Raw genomic sequence first — 18,727 nt, forward strand, 5'->3', positions numbered from 1 at the left:
GAATATACCCAATGCTAATCTCATCGCCAGAACCGACACCGCCCCCTTACATGACACAGTGGGAGAGCGACTTGGGGCTAGATCTTAACACGGAACAGAGAGCTAGAATATTCACTCTTGCACATACAACATCAATCAGTTCCAGGTTTCAGGAGGCAAGCTATAAATTGTTGACACGCTGGTATAGAGTCCCCACTCGCCTTCATAAAATGTTTCCATCCTTAAATCCTGTGTGCTGGAGGTGTGGCGAGGCAGAAGGCTCACTTAGTCATATCTTCTGGGAGTGCAGAGTGCTCAGTCCCTTTTGGTCTGGGGTTAGTAGCATCATATGTAAAGTTACAGATTACGAGAGCGAGTTGGGTCCGGCTGTTTTTGCTGCATCACTGCGGGATCCCCACTAACACTTACAGGCGCTCTCTTCTAAGATTCCTGATAATGGCGGCTCGCACCTGTATTCCCCTGGCGTGGAAGAGAACAGTATGTCCCTCGGTTGCCTTATGGATCACAAAGGTGAATGACCTAATGCATATGGAAGATCTAACTGCGTCCTTACATGATACCTATGCACAGTTCAGAGATACTTGGTTTAGCTGGCTAGAATATCAACAGAGGAATATAGAGCTTATCGTATAGATTGTATGAACAGTGATTATCAAAAGAAAGAAGACAGCGAGCATTGAGCAGTGGTCTTCCCTCCCCCTGTCACCCTCTCTTATCCTTTTTTTCTTCTCTCTTCTCTTCTTATTAAATTTCTTTATTGAGTAGTTTATCTTCTCTTTCCATCTCTTTTCTTTATTTCTTCTAATACCGTGTAAAGGTGATTAGTCATTTGGTATTGTTTATACACTCAATATGCAAGAATATTGATGGTCCAGTCACTGACTTTTATTGCTGTGTAGTATTTGTTATATTGTTCTGATTTTTCTGAAGTAAAATTCCATAAATAAAGAATTATAAAAAAAACAAAACAAAACAAACCGATTTATTACTATAAGTCAAAGATCTAAAGGGGCTCCTAGAATGTTACTCATCTGTCCCGGCTCCAGCGCCAGGCTTTGCTCCCTTCTCCTACTGCCGCCTTCCTTTGCAGTAGTCCACACTGGGTTTCTCAGGTAACCTGGGAATCTCCTCTGACATCATTACCCTAGGCCTTTCAAGGGTGATGATCCAGTGATTAACTGCATCCTTGTTGGAAGATAATAGATCATATACTATTATACTAGCTTCCATTACAGTAACTTTTCTTATGTGTATTTGCACATCTGGCTCAGCTTTGTCTAGTACTTTCTGCTCTGCTTGCTTGTCTGCCATGATCCATGCTTTGCTGTCCTGGCTCCTAATATATAAAGTCATATGCAACACCAATTTATTACTATAAGTCAAAAATCTAAACGGATTCCTAGAATTTTACTCATTCGTCCCACCTCCAGTGCCATGCTTTGCTCCCTTCTCCTTCTGACGCCTCCCTTTGCAGTAGTCAACATGTGTTTCTCAAGTAACCTGGCCAGCACCTCTGACATCATCAGCCAAGGCCTTTTAAGGTTGTTGAGGCAATTGTTACTTGCTTGGGTATTAAGTAGCATAGTACACAGTTGCTTCAAGCTTGTCTGGAAATTGCTTCAATTTCACTTGACTTAGTTCCAGCCAGGTGTCTATCACTTCTTCTACTTCTGACTTCTATGCTAACACCAGTGGTATTTCCAATCCCAGTCCAGTTTATTAGATGCTGTCCATATCTACCACTAAGCTAGCAAGTTTCCATCTTCTCGCAACTATTTTTGATGTTGTTCACACCTGGTCTCTGCAATCAAGGTAAAGCATCTCTTTACTCATGGCTAATATGTTATACTTCACTGCTATTCTGCGGTTAACCATTTCCCTGATACAAGTCCCAGTTTAGAGGCCTTGCGGCCATTAACCATAGTCCTGCTGGAAGAAACCAGACTGCATTTACTTCTTGGTCAATGATGTGAATAACTGCATCCTTGCTGGAAGATACTAGATTGCATATATGGTACATCTCTGTATTCCTGTGATTAACTGTATCCCTGTTGGAAAATACACATAGGAATAGTAACTGCTTTGGAAACTATGCATAGGAAACTACATTTAGCTGAGTTTTGTCTAGTGCTTCCTGCTCCCCTTGTTTGTCTGCCATAATCTGCTGTCCTGGTACTACTCCCTGATCCACGTGTTGTCCATCAAGACCCACTAAACTGCACCATTGCATTCATTCCGTGCGGCTCAAACAGATCTACAGTTTATAGAATCTTAATAGAAAGAGTTCCAAGACATTTAAAAAAAAATGGGAGTTTCACCATATGATATAGTTATGGTACATCGCTGGAATAGGACATCACTTTCTGGCTGGTAGGTGTCTGACTGGAATACCCCCACTGATCCTAAGAATGAAGAAATTATTTTTCTTTTGTACATCTATGTTCCTGGACATTCAGCCTTAGGATAGATGGGGTCCTAGAAGTCAGACCCCACAGTTCAGAAAGTGATGGCATGTCCTAGTAATAAAAGTGATGTGAATATCCCTTTAAAAAAAACCCCAAAAAACAAAGAAAACTAGGGGAGAGAATATTGTTTTAATGATTGTAACAATCTTAAAAGCAAAGAATTATGTAGAGTATAAACTATGTAAATTATAGTATTTGTAACCCTACAACCACAGTTGAACAGTAAGCGATGTGTACAACCAATGCAAGACTTGATGACTGATGACTTTTATAGATGTGGCAGGTTAAGCATTTTCCATCAACAGCAAAGATGACATCAGAACTCGACTTCCTCATGCTGAAATCCCCAAATGTTAGACAAGACAGACTACATTATAATTTGAGAGTGGAATCAGAAACCTGCAGGTCCTGCAAAGGTTTTTCACAATAATAAATGACAATTATCTTTCACAACTAGGGCAGGACCCAACAAGAGGGAGACACATCTAGACCTACTTTTAACCAATAAACCAGGCAGAATATCAAATGTACAGGTTGATTAGTGATGAGCGAGCGTGCTGGGACAAGGTGTTATCCGAGCACGCTCGTGTGCTAAAAGAGTATTTTCGGCATGCTCGAATACTATGTTCTAGTCCCCGCGGTTGCATGTCTCACGGCTGTTCGACAGCCACAACACATGCAGGGATTGTCTATTTGTTAGGCAACTCCTGCATGTGTTGTGTCTGTCAAACAGCCACGAGACATGCAACTGCAGGGACTAGAACATAGTATTCGAACACGCCATAGATACTCTATTAGTACACGAGCATGGGCGGATAACACCTTATCCAATATCCGAGCACGCCCGCTCATCACTAATAATGGGCATACAGAGTATTATTTAAATATTTTTTAGCTGATACTAAAGTCTGCAAGGTAATCAACACAGAGGAGGATAATTTATTGTGACAAGTTGCTAGTGTGGCCACACTTGGAATATTGTGTACAATATTTGGCTACAACCGGTTGCAGACAAGAGTGACCAAGATTATTAAAGGGCTTATCCACCACTTGGTCAATCCCCTTTTATATGTAACAGTGCTCCATGTAAAATAAAAACATCATATGCTCACCTCCGGGACAAGCGCCATTCTAGTGATTTGAAAAACAAAGGCTTAGGCTGAGTACACAAGTGGCGTTTTTTTCGCGCTTCCGCAGCGGTTTTAACCGCGCGATGTTACCGCGAAAACACGAAAAATAAGCATCCCATGCATTCCTATGGGATTCCGTAATGCTGTGCTAATGCTGCGGTTTTTATCAAGGCGAAATCGCTTCGCGGTAAAAAACGCAGCATGCTCATTAATTTTGCGGAATCGCGGTGATCCCGCACCCATAGGAATACATTGTTCTGCTTACTTCTGCTGTGCACACCATGCGAAAAGTAAGCAGAACATTTGCGGATGGTACCCACGGTCCGGAGGAGAGGAGACTGTCCTCCGGGCTTTGGGTACCATATCCCTGTAAAAAATAGAATTTAAAATAAAAAATATTCTCACCTGCCGACGTCCCGCGCAGCCTTCCCACCTCTCTCCACGCTCCCGGTCCCAGTAAGCCTTCCTTTGCGAGCGATGACGTCCGTTCTCGCGGGATCGCGAAGTCTCGCGGTCATTCACAATGACGTCGTGATCCCGCGAAAACAGACGTCATTGCGGTAATTGTCGCAAAGGAAGGCGGGAAGGCGAGAATAACAATATTGTGCCCATATTTTATGTGTGACCACTTGGTGTGTACATTATTTTGTTTCCCCTACCATTGTACCTGTTACCTGTCTTTTATATTTCGTGTTTAATAAAGCATTTACCTTTTATTGGGACCTTATGGCTGTTTTTCAGTCTTTTCTTATGGGTTAATTGCCTTCCTCTGGATCAACATGTTACATAGGGTATAGGCTGAACCTCTGTCTTATTTCAAGCTTAAAACTATGAAAAGACACATGAGTCTTTTGACCAGAAAGCAACATCGTTGTAGGTCTCTTGAAGCAAATAACATCGGCCGAGCACTCGATTGACTGACCGCTATCTCTACTCATTTTATGGGCAGAGTGGAGTTAAGCTGGTAATGCACACGACAGCTACTTTCCAGCAGACATGTATCTCGCGCGCTTGGCCTAAAGTTCATGAATTTTCAGAATAGCAGAGAAAGTCACTGACAGACATATTTGGCAGTGGCTTGTCTCTCCTAAAAACTAAAGGATAATCCAAATTGACAATTGAAATTCCAACTGATTCTTCTCTCATTTATCAAGGTAGGGTCAGGAGGCCCCCATACACATCAGATGGCTTGAAAGTCCCTCGGGAAGGTTCATCAAAGTTCATATGTATATGGGGGCCTTAAACCGCTATAAAACACCTCAGACGGTGAATTACCACATGGATTGTGAGTTAAAATTGAACATGCCCGATCCTTCTCTCATCTGACATCAATTGTTAAGGGAGAGAGTCACAACCCCCTATACATTAGATGTTTAGCTGCTTTGGCCAACTTTATTTTGATATTCATAGGGGTCCTAAAGCCCCCCATACACAATAGATAACTGTCTCTCCCAAACTCTTCATTCCCAGGAATGCTCAGCTTGGTTGTGTGGATCCACTGTTCTCTACGAGAAAGGTATTTTGTGGTGGCTTATTCCCTGCAATAATAAAGGACTGGACATCCGAAATCAGAAATGCTGGATCATTCGCTCCCCCAACATCATCTGTCAAGGAGGAGTCGGGAGGCCTCTATACACATTAGACTGTTGGACAATCACGTTATTATTTCCATTTTTGGCCAACATTAATCGAATGTATTTGGGGATCTTAGAATTCAGGTGACTGTTAGCTAATAGCTCAAGCTCCAAAGCTCCCCATGGATATCGATTAATGAAACATGTCAATTTTGTAGCAGAACAGAGATAAGTGGCGGATGCCAAACACCACCGGTACTACTTATTTGACAAAAACAAATTAAATTAGACAGGCTTTCATTCGACTAGAAAAAAATATGAGGATGGTCAGTCCAAATTGTTATGAAATTTTCAGTAATTTCCAATAAAAATCCCATAAAAATTCCTGGTGGGACTTGAAGATTAGTACTTGCTTTCTCTACATTAGTAATCTAATTAATGTTTAGGGCAGAATATCAGATTAAACATGAATGGGAAAAAAATGATGACCAAAAACAGAATGAAGGACCAGATGTTTAGGAAAATTTTTAGTTTTTCCAAGGAAAAAAATTTATTTAAGCCATAAAAAAAAGACAGTCCAACTCAACTCTTCTCAACATAATACTTCAAAGTAATTAAGCCTGGTAGCCAAGTAGTTTTAGTCCAATCTATCAACTTACCCCATGCCGATGCTCGTAGTAGTTGAGTGAGGTGCGAGTCAGGATGAAGACCCTTGACTTGAAGTTGGCTGGAGATGTTCTCCTTTTCTGCTGAGACCTCTTTATAAGTTGCTGTTGTAATATGACTGAACTATTCATCTGGAACATCAACCACTGTTCCCAGGGTCACAGGGAGACCCTGAGATGTTAATATGTGCACATAATCCTTTAATTCCACTAACGATGACGAACAGATAAATCCAATACCAGACAAATGGACGGCACAACAACCGTTGGACACCACGAGCTCTGGGAGAAGAAAAATTATGAAGAACTAGGATATAAAACAGACATCGTGAGCGGAGGTGGAGCTCATGAAGTCCTATCTGGAGATCTCAGAGTGCAGCAAAGGTGTTAAACTTGAATTATGTGACCTCAAACTATAACCACATCCTCCTTTCGACTGAATTCCTGCTTCTTTCAGTCGCATGAATGTTATGTATGTGCTCTTCATCATCATGAACTGAATACTTGTACAGTAAATTGACTAAATGAGACAAGAAAAAATGTCAGGTGTATGGGGTCTGTAGGATATTTGAGTCTGAAATGTTGGCGACAACTAGAAGAGACGTCAGGCTGTGAACAAAGCAGTGGGGGAAGCTTTACTGGTAGCATGCAATCCTCAGTTAATGTCAAGAGACCAAAAAAAAGAATATTCTCAAGTTTACCTCTAGTCTCATAAAAAATGCCACCAAACGTAAAATGAAAATAAGGAACTTTGTGATATATTTTATCGAAGAAATCTTCTTTCTCCTCCTGGACTGATCTTTCACTGTCAAAACTCTCAAATCACTAGTCACTGAAACAGATTTTTACATTATTAGGATAGCAGATGACAGTGGGCGCTGATACGTTTCTATGTAGAAGGGAAAGAGGGAAGAACTAGCGGAAGACCATGACCATGACTAAGGCTTGATAGCCGAAACGCGCTGTTTCTGTGGATGGGTTTGCCAATGATATTGGATTTTATGGATTTGTAAATAAATGTGAAATTTTATACTCTCCACATCGCTCATCGATGGAGAGATTTATTCTTTCTGCATTGCTATTTCGACCCGGACTAGGGCGGCTCCTTACGATGATCTTCATCCTTGCAAGGTGCACCTGAATTTGGTGGGCTGACTCTCCTTTCCCCCATTCGTTGCTTGAATTGAGCTAGAAGAGCTTCACCTTCATCCTATCACCCTATATAGAATCTTATCGGTCGCAATTCTCATCTCTAATGGTCGGAAGATGAGGCATTGAGTGCTACTCCCTCCCATGGCGACGAGGCAAAGCTGCCTCTGCTTGCAGGATCGGCGAACACAGCGTTCAAACCACCATCACGACCATGCCGCTGGTCTATCAACTAGAGGAGCGCTGTGGTCTTGAAGACAGAAGATGAGCATAATCGTTTCAGTATGTATGCCAAATTCACTGAGTTCTTTAGCCATAGGAACGCAGGCGCTCTACTTGGATCAGTCCCATAGATTATGCTTGTGGATGTACTCCATTCAAATGGGTTACAAAGGACCACCATTTCCTGATGGACACTAGTCAGGTCTTCTGGACATGTTTGATTTTGGAACAACCCTTTAAGCTGCCTGGACTAAATGCCTAGTGTTGTCATATTGAACTGCTAGAGGTGGTCCTCCACACGGGGCATCGATTAGGCCATATCATGGCAACTAAGGCCTCTTTCACACATCCGGCGTTGGAAATCCGGCGTGGTGCGGCAAAAAGATGGAGAGCCGGATGCGGCTGGGAACGCAGGGTATGCGGTGCAACTTATGGCGCCGGATTAGCTGTAAAGAAGTCGGGGAAGAAAAGCGAGGCCGGTGAGGAGAGCGGGGATGAAAAGCGAGGCCGGTGAGGAGAGCGGGGAAGAAAAGCGAGGCCGGTGAGGAGAGAGAGAGAGAAAGAGAGAGAGAGAGAGAGAGAGAGGAGAGAGAGGAAGGAGAGAGAGAGAGCTCCGGGCATGCGCACAGGGTCAAATGGTGCATGCAGCGGCTGGATCAGGTGTATAGAGTGCCGGAATGTGCCATAGAGTAACATTGTCCCGCAGAGCCAGGAGGGCCGCATCCGGCCATGTCCGGCTTTTTGCGCCGGAGAAAAAAAACGCTGCAGCATGCGTCCTGTCCAGCCGCCGGACGGGAGAATTCTGCCGGATCCGGTAAAAACCGGAACAAACAGAAGCACATGCGGCGCAATCCGGCGCATGTGCTTCTCAATGACAAAAAACGGATCCTTTTTTTACACACATGCCGGATTGTGCCTGACGGCACAAACCGGATGTGTGAAAGAGGCCTAAGGCTATGAATTTCCTACCTTCCTAGTAGAATTTGTATATTTATGCCTCCATCCTCAAAGACTACTGGTTGGTTTCTGGAACACTCAGACTAATGTACAATGGGGATTTCCATCCTAAACTGTTTAGCCACTAGCCTTCCATCATCATTCTCATAAGGTGCCCACGTAAAAACAATTCTCCAGAAAGATTGGAAACCAACTTAGTATTTAACAACCAGAAATACAACAACAACCAGCTAGATTTAATACTAACTGGACCCCACAGAGCAGAGATATTGGATCCTGGCAATACATGTGGACCTGCTAAACAGGATATGACGGGAAATATATAGTTAGTACAACTGAGTCAGAATATGCCCACATTTTCCACATCGCTTCCTCCCCCTAAAGCTTTTATCAGATATCAAAATTTTATAGATTTTGTCTATGATTGTGCATACATACTGTACTAGTGTCTGCAGAATCGTGACAGCGATGAAGGAAGCGGCTGATCGACTGCACTTCTCTCCAGTTTAGGAGATTGACATAAATATGAGGTGGAGGTAATATATTATGGTCTCCTTTAATTACAGTCTGGACAAGGAATACATGGCACATCTAAATAAATTTAAATTTCCCATAAGGCACATTATGCACATGCCCTTAGGGTATGGACACACAGATGTTGTTTTAGGAGTCTTTTGGAGCAAGAGCACTCAAAAAAGAAACACCTGAACATTTCTCAAAATCTCCTTTAAGGGTACGTTTCCAGGTACCGTAAAGTAGAAAAAAAAAAAAAAGAAGTACATGTCACTTCTATGACCAAATCCAAGTCCTTGCACCACACATGGTTTCCTGCTTCCAACACCTACGCCTGGGTCCGTGTGCCCACCCAGATCTGTGACTTAGAGGATAATAATCTTTATTAATAATCTTTATTTTTATATAGCGCTAACATATTCCGCAGCGCTTTACAGTTTGCACACATTATCATCACTGTCCCCGATGGGGCTCACAATCTAAATTCCCTATTAGTGTGTCTTTGCAATCCACCAGAACACATACAAAGAGCACTCTGAAGAAGCAAGCAGTCAAATAGTCCCATAAAACGTCACTTTTATTAAATAGTTTACAAAATAATGAACAATAAGGTACATGGGATGAAGGGGGATAGGATGCGAGCACACAATGGCACACCGGAACCAGACTCACAACCCACCCAGCATGCTACAGCAAATAACCTTATGGGGCTGACATAAACCATTATAGAGGCACACAGCCATTACCACAGTCATGAAGCAAGTGCTTATATTACAGAAGGCAGTTAAATTGCCCAAAGATAGTTCAAAATAGCATGTTACCTAAGTGCTGCAGGAGTGGAGGGAAGCCGGCTCACCCTGACGCGCGTTTCGGAGCGCTAAGCTCCTTCCTCAGGATTCTGTAATGCTGTAGATAAGCCCCCGATGTAACCTGAAAGAAAAGAAAAACGAGTTAAGGCCCCGTCTCGCATAGCGAGATCGCTGAAGCGTCACTGATTTTGTGACGCAACAGCGACCTCGCTAGAGATCTCGTTACGTGTGACACTTAGCAGAGACCAGGCCCCCGCTGTGATGTCGCTGATCGTGCTCGAATGTCCTGGGCCATTTTTTGATCGCTGGTGTCCCGCTGGCCAGCATGCATCGCTGTGTTTGACACCAACGAGCAATAAATAGTATAACGTGGCAAAGCTGTGTCGGTGCACAAAAGAAGGTTCCCACACGAGTATAGAATAATCAAAAAATTTTGGGCACTCAACTCGTTGCAAAGATGAAGAATTTTTATTTGCAGTCACAAATATAGACGTTTCGGCTGTATCAAGTAGCCTTCATCAGTAAATATTAGATCTGTGACTTTGAAAAGCTCCAAAGGTTGCACCAACCAGAAGTTGGCATAAACATTATATGGCTATGCCTGAAGGGAATTGTCCCAAAGGAGATTACTTGTGGGATTGTTAAATCCTGTGACTCATAGAAAACCCCAATTTCGTGCTGTAAGAACAGCAGCTGGCTGTAGTTTCAAATGTCTGTCATTGATGGGTGGCAGCAGGACCTGTGTGAACACGGCATCCACCGCTGGTGTGGCAGGTCGAAACTTCTGGTTGGTGCAACCTTTGGAGCTTTTCAAAGTCACAGATCTAATATTTACTGATGAAGGCTAGTTGATACAGCCGAAACGTCTATATTTGTGACTGCAAATAAAAATTCTTCATCTTTGCAACGAGTTGAGTGCCAAAAATTTTTTGATGACACCAACGAGCGACCTCGTTAGCGACTCAGAAATCATGGACGCAGGCGGGAGTCGTTAGAATCACTGCTGTGTGACAAGGTCCTAACGACTGCCGAGGTCGTTATACGAATCGCTGGATCGTTGCTGCGTCGTTGGGTAAATCTGCCTGTTTGACAGCTTACTAGCGACCATTGAGCGACGCACCAGCGATCCTTACCAGGTCGTATCGTTGTCGGGATCGCTGGTGCTTCGCTAAGTGTAACGGTACCCTTAGATCAGTGGTCCCCAAGCTTTCTGACCTTGAGAGCCACATTCAGAGAGGGTCGCGAGCCACATTCAGCACTGAGAGAGGGTTGCGAGCTAGATCCAGCTCCCACCCATTCTCAGCCAAAGCGCGCATTACAAGTATAATCATAACCAAACCATAACCACATAAATCACTCCGAAGAAGTACACAGAGATCCAGGGGTTGTTCCCACAATACCCCCATTCAGTATTCTCCCATCGAGGACTCACAACACACTGTCGCATCCAGCTTCAAGAACCTCCTCTAACAGGTAGCATCATCCTCCAGCTTACCATACCTAAAACATCTCTAAACCCCAAGACAGTATATGTGCATCTAGATCTGCTCTTCTGTTCAGGGCTGCTCACAATATTCACCACTTTGAGATGTTCTCTTCATACCTGTTTGCTAGACCTGGAGCTAATGTGCCAAGCTGCCAGTCGCAAGCCACAATTCATGGAACCGCGAGCCACGTGTGGCTCCTGAGCTACAGGTTGGGGACCCCTGCCTTAGATTATACTCACCCCGGGGTCCGGTCCGATGGGTGTCAGCAGTCCGGTCCCATCTTCTAGCGATGCCGTCCTCCTTTTTACTTCTGCTGCGGCTCCTGCGCAGGCGTACTATATCTGCCCTATTGAGGGCAGAGTGAAGTACTGCAGTGCGCAGGCGCCGGACCTCTCTGACCTTTCCCAGCCCCCGCGCACTGCAGTACTCTGCCCTCAACAGGGCAGATATCGTACGCCTGGCTGCGCCGGAGCCGTGGCAGAAGTAAAGAGTAGGACGGCATCGCTAGAAGATGGGACCGGACTGCAACACCCACCGCACCCACTTAGCCCCCCCAAAAAATGTTTGAAACTCCCTTGTGCTCTATGTAAATACCTGGGGAATATACAGGGGGATTAATATTCACCTGTGACAGGACATATGACGTCTGCTGCCCCTATGGCTTGTATAGGTATAGTGGGGCAGGGAGCAGCGGCTCTCTGCACAGTGGACGCCCGGAGTGGCAAACACCCCTCTGCGGTGACAAAATACATGAGGTTTCCCACAAAAGGGCCCCGTAGCAGCGCAATAAAAGTATCAGACAGGAAATTGTAGGCAGAGCGTAACATTTTTCAATTTTTTTTCCAACAGCCATATATTAGGGCGCCTTATTACGTGGCTTCACACATAAGGCATCAGCAGGCCAGTGCTATACCTCGTCTGTGCACGTATATAACCACATGTACGTATATATATGCCTATATATCAGCTCTGCTCTGTGTTGCAGCTTTTCCCGCCTCCTCCACACACTAATATCACAGTCTGGCGCCCCCCAGCGTCACTCCACTCCACCTACAATACCTGCTCTGACATGCGCAATAACCGCACACTTGCTGTCCGCAGCTCAGCCAATCAGCACGCGTCTTTTCAAGAGGCGGAAGTCACAGCTGAGGCGGCGGCTGCTGCGTGACGTCACATCCGGAAGCAGCGGCTCAGGACTGTGAAGGAGCGGACTCAGCAGAGACGTCCGGTTGGGCGCGTGGAGTCAAGTGGCAGGTACTGAATGTGAGGGGCTTCCCTGTATTATCAGTGCTGTGCAGGCCAGGAGGATGCTGCTAGTGCTCTGTGTAGCGACGCCATTGTTATCCCTCCTATACTAGGATAGCCGTGCTCTCCAGCTCTGACCCCTGCTGTTCCTGTGCTGTCACTATTGCAGCCATGGAAGCTTTCTTTGCTTCACTTTCTTTGGCTGGTAGTCTTATAATTACCATTTACAACCCTCTTAGTCCTCAAGGACACATTTTTTAGGGCATGGGCCCCCAGAATACTCCCAGTGTGTGCCACCGACCATGGAAATGCAGGGGGAAGGGGGGCGCGCAGCAAAGACCCAAATTGATCGTTCTTTCACTTTTTTTTGGTTCCCATGGATTCAAGGGCGCATGACACGCTCCCCCCCCCCCCATCTAACCTGTTAAATAGGGAGGTCACTGCACCCTATGGCACCTAAGGGGTTATACTGTGAGCATGCCAGCAGCCCGAGGTTACTGGGTAAGGAGCTGACTCAGTGGGTACGTATTCTCCTGACATCTGCACATATACAGATGTCGGGAAAGGTGGGCAATCATCATTACGTGGAGATGTCCATTGTCCGGCACTCCCCATCTCTTGGTCTTGTGGCCTCTCCCGCTGATGTCGGTGCTGCAATATCTCCCGCTTGATTAAAAAAAAAAAAAAAAGAGAACATTACCAAGTAATATAACACAGAGCTCTATCCAAAGCATAAGCGTCAGATAGCAGGGGGGGTCTGACCGCCGGACCTCCGCCAGTCACAAGAATGGAGCAACGACCAGGAGGATAAGCTTGTATCCTCCCTGCAGCCATCAGAGCGGTACATGGAGACACTGTAATCACCACTCAGTATACTGTGAGCGAAGGCTGTGATCACTCCCCAGCACTTTGACAGCTCGCTGTGCGGCATATGTGTGTGCAGAGCAGGCTGTCAATCAAGGTGCCTCCGCTCACAGTATAGTGAGCGATGATTGCAGCAGCCCCTGCACAAGCGCCCCTGCTCTTTTTCTCCATGTAGGCGCTCTTATAGTAAGGCGGGCATGATTTTAAAGGTGATGCTTTGGCTACAAGTCCACAGTCACGTTATGTGACTGCAGACTTGTGAATCGTCACAGTGCGCGCCCGGTGAGGATCCATAATTCTGTCCGCATTCCATCTAGACATGTCCGGCCTCGCTCAGTACCCTTGCACTGATCTAGTTGTCACCCCACATGCCCACCCGGAGAATCATTACAGTGCGCACGACGTAAGGATTCACAAGTCTGCAGTTCCATCAAGTGACTCCAGACTCGATAACCCCCTTTATTGTTATTTAGTATTTCTGGACCTGACAAATTCTCTTTAAATCCTCTGGTCCCCAGTGTGTTACTTTCAACACTAATGGGTGATTTTTCTTTTTAGTTTCTGCTCCCCTTTGTCATCACTTTTCCAAATGAAACCTTAATTTAGGAAATGGCTAATAGACAACCCCTAATTATTATCTTCATGCGCAACCAATACAAAGATCATCTTGTAGGTGTGTGGTCCTAGATTACTTTGTGAAGTCATGTAATGCTTCCTTTCACCACTGGAGGTGCTCCGGTGGAATTAAACACATCCTACTGGGCTCCTCATCCGATTACCGCCGGGGGCTCAGCCATAGTGTACCAATGATTGTAGAACCCAGCTATTAAAAGGGATTGTCCGCCAAATCCAGCTCTGATTTACTGATGGTGCTTTATCTTCTTCTCCAGATCCCCTGCACGATGGGTGAGCCCCAGCAAGTGAGTGCTCTGCCTCTCCCTCCTCTTCAGTACATCAAAGAATACACAGATGACAGTGTCCGGAAAGGATTGGTCCCCAAGCCGCCTTCTCCGGTTAAGGACAGCTACATGATGTTTGGGAACCAGTTCCAGTGCGACGACCTGATCATCCGACCCCTGGAGAGTCAGGGTATAGAGCGACTCCATCCTCAGCAGTTTGACCACAAAAAGGAGCTAAGGAAGCTCAACATGTCCATCCTGATCAACTTCCTAGACCTGCTGGACGTTCTGATCCGCAGTCCTGGAAGCATAAAGCGCGAGGAGAAGCTGGAAGACCTGAAGCTGCTGTTTGTTCACATGCACCACCTTATTAACGAGTACCGGCCCCACCAAGCGCGGGAGACCCTCCGGGTGATGATGGAGGTGCAGAAAAGGCAACGTCTGGAGACGGCGGAGAGGTTTCAGAAGCATCTGGAGAGGGTGGTGGAGATGATCCAGAACTGTTTGGCCTCGTTACCGGATGACCTGCCTGTGCCTGATAACGGGGTCACCATTAAGACTGAACCAGTGGAGATGCAGGAACCCAGTATAGACCAGCAGGACGTGCCTCCCGAGGCACCGGCTCCTCTTAAAGAGACCGTAGATAAAGATGCAGCCATGTGTGTTATCATTGATGAGATGACATAATTGTTGTATGATGCAGCTGACGAGGTTTAGATGATTTGGGTTTTTTTGTACTTTGTGACCTAATTTTGGGTCCTGCGACATCCATTCACCCTGGACATATTGTTGGGTGCTCTAATCGGCAGCAGTAGGAACCCGTTCTGGACTAATTGAATCTTCTCAGGAATTAATTTTCACGTAATACTTAGACTGACGCTCCCATATCTTGCCACTTACAGCGGGTTTATTTGGCTATTTATGCACCCAGTGGGAGGTCTTCATGGTGATATTTTTTTTCACGTGAATAAGTAAACTTTGCCGTTTATTAATCATGATTAGATTGCTGGGTTTCGCAGTTGTCATACAGTCACGTTTTTTTTCTGCTGCAGATCTGAGTGCTGAGCTGTGTGTAAACCCCTCTTAGGCTATGTGCACACGCTGCGGATTCTGCTGCGGTTCCGTAGCGTTTTTGGCCCTACGGAACTGCAGCAGTTCTGCAGACATGGTACAGTACCATGTAACCCTATGGGTTTTAAAAACCGCTGTGCTCACGCTGCGTTTTTTCCCGCAGTTTATAAACCGCAGCATGTCAATTGTTTCTGCGGATTCTGCTGCGGTTTCACAACTTTAACACAGTAGAGGTGAGAAACCGCAGGAAAACCTTTACCTGCGGTTCCGCACGGAAAAACCCGCAGGTGATTCCGCAGTGTGTGCACATAGCCTTACACCACTGATTGGATTCATTGTATACACTACATAGGCAGAAAGATGCTAATCAGTGGTGGGGATGGGTTGGACCAGTAGGCGATAATCTCCTGCTGATAAAACATTGATTTTATTGAAAGAGCAAAACACAGCCTAATAAGACACATTGCCGGAATCAGGGTCTCTGTCCCTATGTTGTGCTGCTCTCTGATTACATAGTAATAACCTTCTTGACAGATTCCCTTTAAAGGGTTATTGTCAGTGCAAAGTGCTTTAGCAATTTACTACGTATTCAAATTTTAAGGCATTCTTTATAAATCAACGCTTAATTGTGTTTACGTTACTTAGGAAACCGACCACCGCTGCGATCCTAGTCGGCTTCAAAACAGATTTTACAAGCTCAATAGCAAAGAACTTGTAAGCGTTGCACATCTGCTTTTTAACAGTGTTGGTCGGTCTCAAGTGTTAAAGGGCCCAGTGCTAACCACCAACTATTTATTGATCCCTTTATACCCGTCCTAACAAGCCTTTTATGTTATCTTATTGCACACTGTATATGCAAAAAATCAGTCCTATAACTCCAGTGATGATATTCCAATTAGTCTGTGACTAAGTTGTGTGTGGGGTTTTGTTTCCCCAGGTAAATCCTCCCACTAATCATGTTTTTCGTATCCTCGGGGACTTGAGTAATGAGTCGCGCCCGAGCCCCCACGATACTCGCGGCGCACCACCCGAGCCCCCACGATACTCGCGGCGCAACCCCCCCGAGCACTCAGACGCTCACTCGAGTGGCACGCACTCAACAGCAGCATCCACTGTTTGCTCCCAGCCGCTCGCCTGTGCAGCCATTTGAATGGGGCAACACTGCAGGAGTCTCAATGTGAGAACCCCCCCATAGTTTGGACTCCCATCGATCATGAGTTGATTCTCCCCTTTGTATTTGATGCGTTGGAAGAAAACAGGTTTCTAATCTCTCATAGATTATTCCAGCCGTCCAGCTGTAGGAGATTGTGCACAGTGCAAGAAAAAAAAATACTGGAAGGGGTGAAGAGCTGCACCCCTTTCATTGTCAGGATTTGTAGGACTCCCAGAAATGGTTTTTGGAGTGAACCCCTGGCATGGGGGCTGGTGCCACAATAAATAGAAATACGTGAACTAGGGCAGCTGTGTATTACATAGGGCTGTTATCCCATTCCATAGCGCCCTTATGCCCACTGTCCATGGCTGCCTGGTGACGCATGCGTCGGTGATGTCACCTAGACAGAAGTGACATCACGATGGTGTATATGGAAAAGATCCCTGATGTATCTGTAGATGTCATTATTCTGCTTTCCATACGCAGAGCTGACGTTGAGCTGCGACGGAGGAAGCAAAGAAGAGTCGTACTAGTAAATATGGTCGTTCCGGCCCCTCCTGTCGAACACTCAGCGGCTTCCGCTGACGTCACATCAACAGAGCAGTGGCTTCTCCTCCACTCCGCTCTGTTGATGGGGGCGTGAGTGCCGACATAATGATGATTGACGGCCGGCTCCCTGCTGCCTAACTTTGGGGAGCTGGCTTTCAAACAGCATGACATCAGCAGTCACGCGCTGTCAACAGAGCAGACCGGAAGAGGAAGAGCTGCTCTGTTGACGTGGAGCAGTTGAATCATCGGCTGGGGCAGTCACTGACCGTTATGAGCAGTCGCCAATAGAACAGGCAGGTGGTTGTTAACTAGTTAGTGTGAGCAACTATCTGCCTGGCTGTTTGCTCATAGTAAAAAAAAAAAATGTGGCTTCCCCCTTTATTTTTTTTTATTAACCAGCTTAGGGTACCATTACACTTAGCGATGCACCAGCGATCCCGACCAGCGATATGACCCGGTCAGGTTCGCTGGTGCATCGCTAAGTGGTCGCTAGTGAGCTGCCACACAGGCAGATCTCACCAGCGACATCGCAGGGGTTGGGGGTCGCTACTTACCTGTCAGACGCGGCGATCCTGACGTCCTCCCGCCCGCGTCCACACGTTGCTCGTCGGTGCCACAGGAAGCGCCCGACGAGAAATGGTCCAGGACCTTCTTGCGCGATCAGCGATAACCAGCGGGGGAGCTGGTCGGAGGTAAATATCATATGTAGCGATATCGCTAGCAATATCGCTATAACGTCACAAAATCCAGTGACATTACAGCGATATTGCTAGCGATATCGCTATGTGTAACGGGCGCTTTAGAGAAAGCAGACAGCTAGGGACTGATGTTATCATTCTGGGAAGGGGCCAATATCCATGAAGCTTCCCAGCAAATTAATATCAGTTCATAGCTGTCTGCGTATCCTTTACTGGTTATTTAAAATGAGGGGATCAGAAAAAAAATGAGATGGGGTCCCTCTTATATTTATTAACCAGCAAAGGCTAAACAGACAGCTTCGGGCTGATCTTAATAGGCTAGGAAGGGGCCATGGATATTGATGACTCACGGGCACCATTTAGAAGACTATGGAGTTAAAAAAAAAAAACAACGCATACCAAAAAAAACCCCTGGAAATGATGAATTTGGGCCTTGGTTTAAAAAAAAAATTTTGGCGCACAAAAATCACTCTGGGGAGGGCAGGGTATAAAGTATCTTTGCGCAAAATAAATTGCAACTTTTTACAAGTTGCAAAATAATCAGGGCACTAACATCTGGGTTACAAAAGCCACGTCTGCAATGGCGACAAGCAGGAAAAAAAACAGCAGACAATATACCTATAAAAAGTAATCAAAATATAGAACATGGAATTTAAAGAAAAAATTGGCGCAAGAAAAGTAAAATCTTAAAATGGGAAAGATTAAACAAGAAATAGCAAATGCAAATATTATAATAAAAAAATTGGAAGTAAGTCCGTCAAGGTTGAAAATAAAACGAGAAATATAATATGTAAAAAAAATGCGAAAATGTGTGGAAAGTGTTACTTTGGGGAGAATGAACAGCAAATACCCAATAAAGAAGGGTAGTGTAAAGAAAATGGGATTGATAATTTTTTTCTACTGTAAAAATAAATTAAAATTTAAAAATAATTTTTGAAAAAAAATAAAAAAATTTTTCGCTGCGAGCAGGGTTCGAACCTGCGCGGGGAGACCCCATTGGATTTCAAGTCCAACGCCTTAACCACTCGGCCATCACAGCGCCATGTTAAAGACTGCGGAGATTTCATACAAGTCTCCGAATACAGGTGATGCATCCCAGCCTCTCAACAAGTGTGCACTGAAAACGCTGCGGTATTTACTATGGAAACATTTCTGTGACATTTTACTGGTGATTCATCATTAGTAATTCCCATTACCGCCTTCTTATATGTCTACATACCCAGGATCGTCCCAACTACCCCCTGCTGGTCATAAGAGCGTACTGCACAGCAGTTTTG

General features: G+C 45.2%; 2 protein-coding genes and 1 non-coding gene across 3 annotated transcripts in view; 1 reads left to right on the top strand and 2 right to left on the bottom strand.

The window, feature by feature from the left end:
• The window catches only part of ITK (IL2 inducible T cell kinase), a 49,626-nt gene extending 43,513 nt beyond the window's left edge, over positions 1 to 6,113 (bottom strand). The window contains exon 1 of the mRNA XM_073567882.1: positions 5,829 to 6,113. Coding sequence (XP_073423983.1) covers positions 5,829 to 5,975 — 147 coding nt within the window. The 5' untranslated portion in view covers positions 5,976 to 6,113. The remainder of the gene's footprint in view (positions 1 to 5,828) is intronic.
• A 5,937-nt stretch (positions 6,114 to 12,050) lies between these two features.
• On the top strand, positions 12,051 to 14,971 carry MED7 (mediator complex subunit 7). Its single transcript, XM_073567883.1, has 2 exons — positions 12,051 to 12,225; positions 13,971 to 14,971. The coding sequence occupies exon 2, from the start codon at positions 13,983 to 13,985 to the stop codon at positions 14,664 to 14,666; it is 684 nt and encodes a 227-aa protein (XP_073423984.1). The 5' UTR covers positions 12,051 to 12,225; positions 13,971 to 13,982; the 3' UTR covers positions 14,667 to 14,971.
• A 3,436-nt stretch (positions 14,972 to 18,407) lies between these two features.
• On the bottom strand, positions 18,408 to 18,489 carry TRNAS-UGA (transfer RNA serine (anticodon UGA)). The gene has a single exon. It is a non-coding gene; the product is annotated as a tRNA-Ser (tRNA).
• Positions 18,490 to 18,727: the final 238 nt, after the last annotated feature.

Source organism: Dendrobates tinctorius, unplaced genomic scaffold (assembly GCF_039654945.1).
Source record: "Dendrobates tinctorius isolate UK_male_01 unplaced genomic scaffold, ASM3965494v1 ptg000020l, whole genome shotgun sequence".
NCBI lineage: Eukaryota > Metazoa > Chordata > Amphibia > Anura > Dendrobatidae > Dendrobates > Dendrobates tinctorius.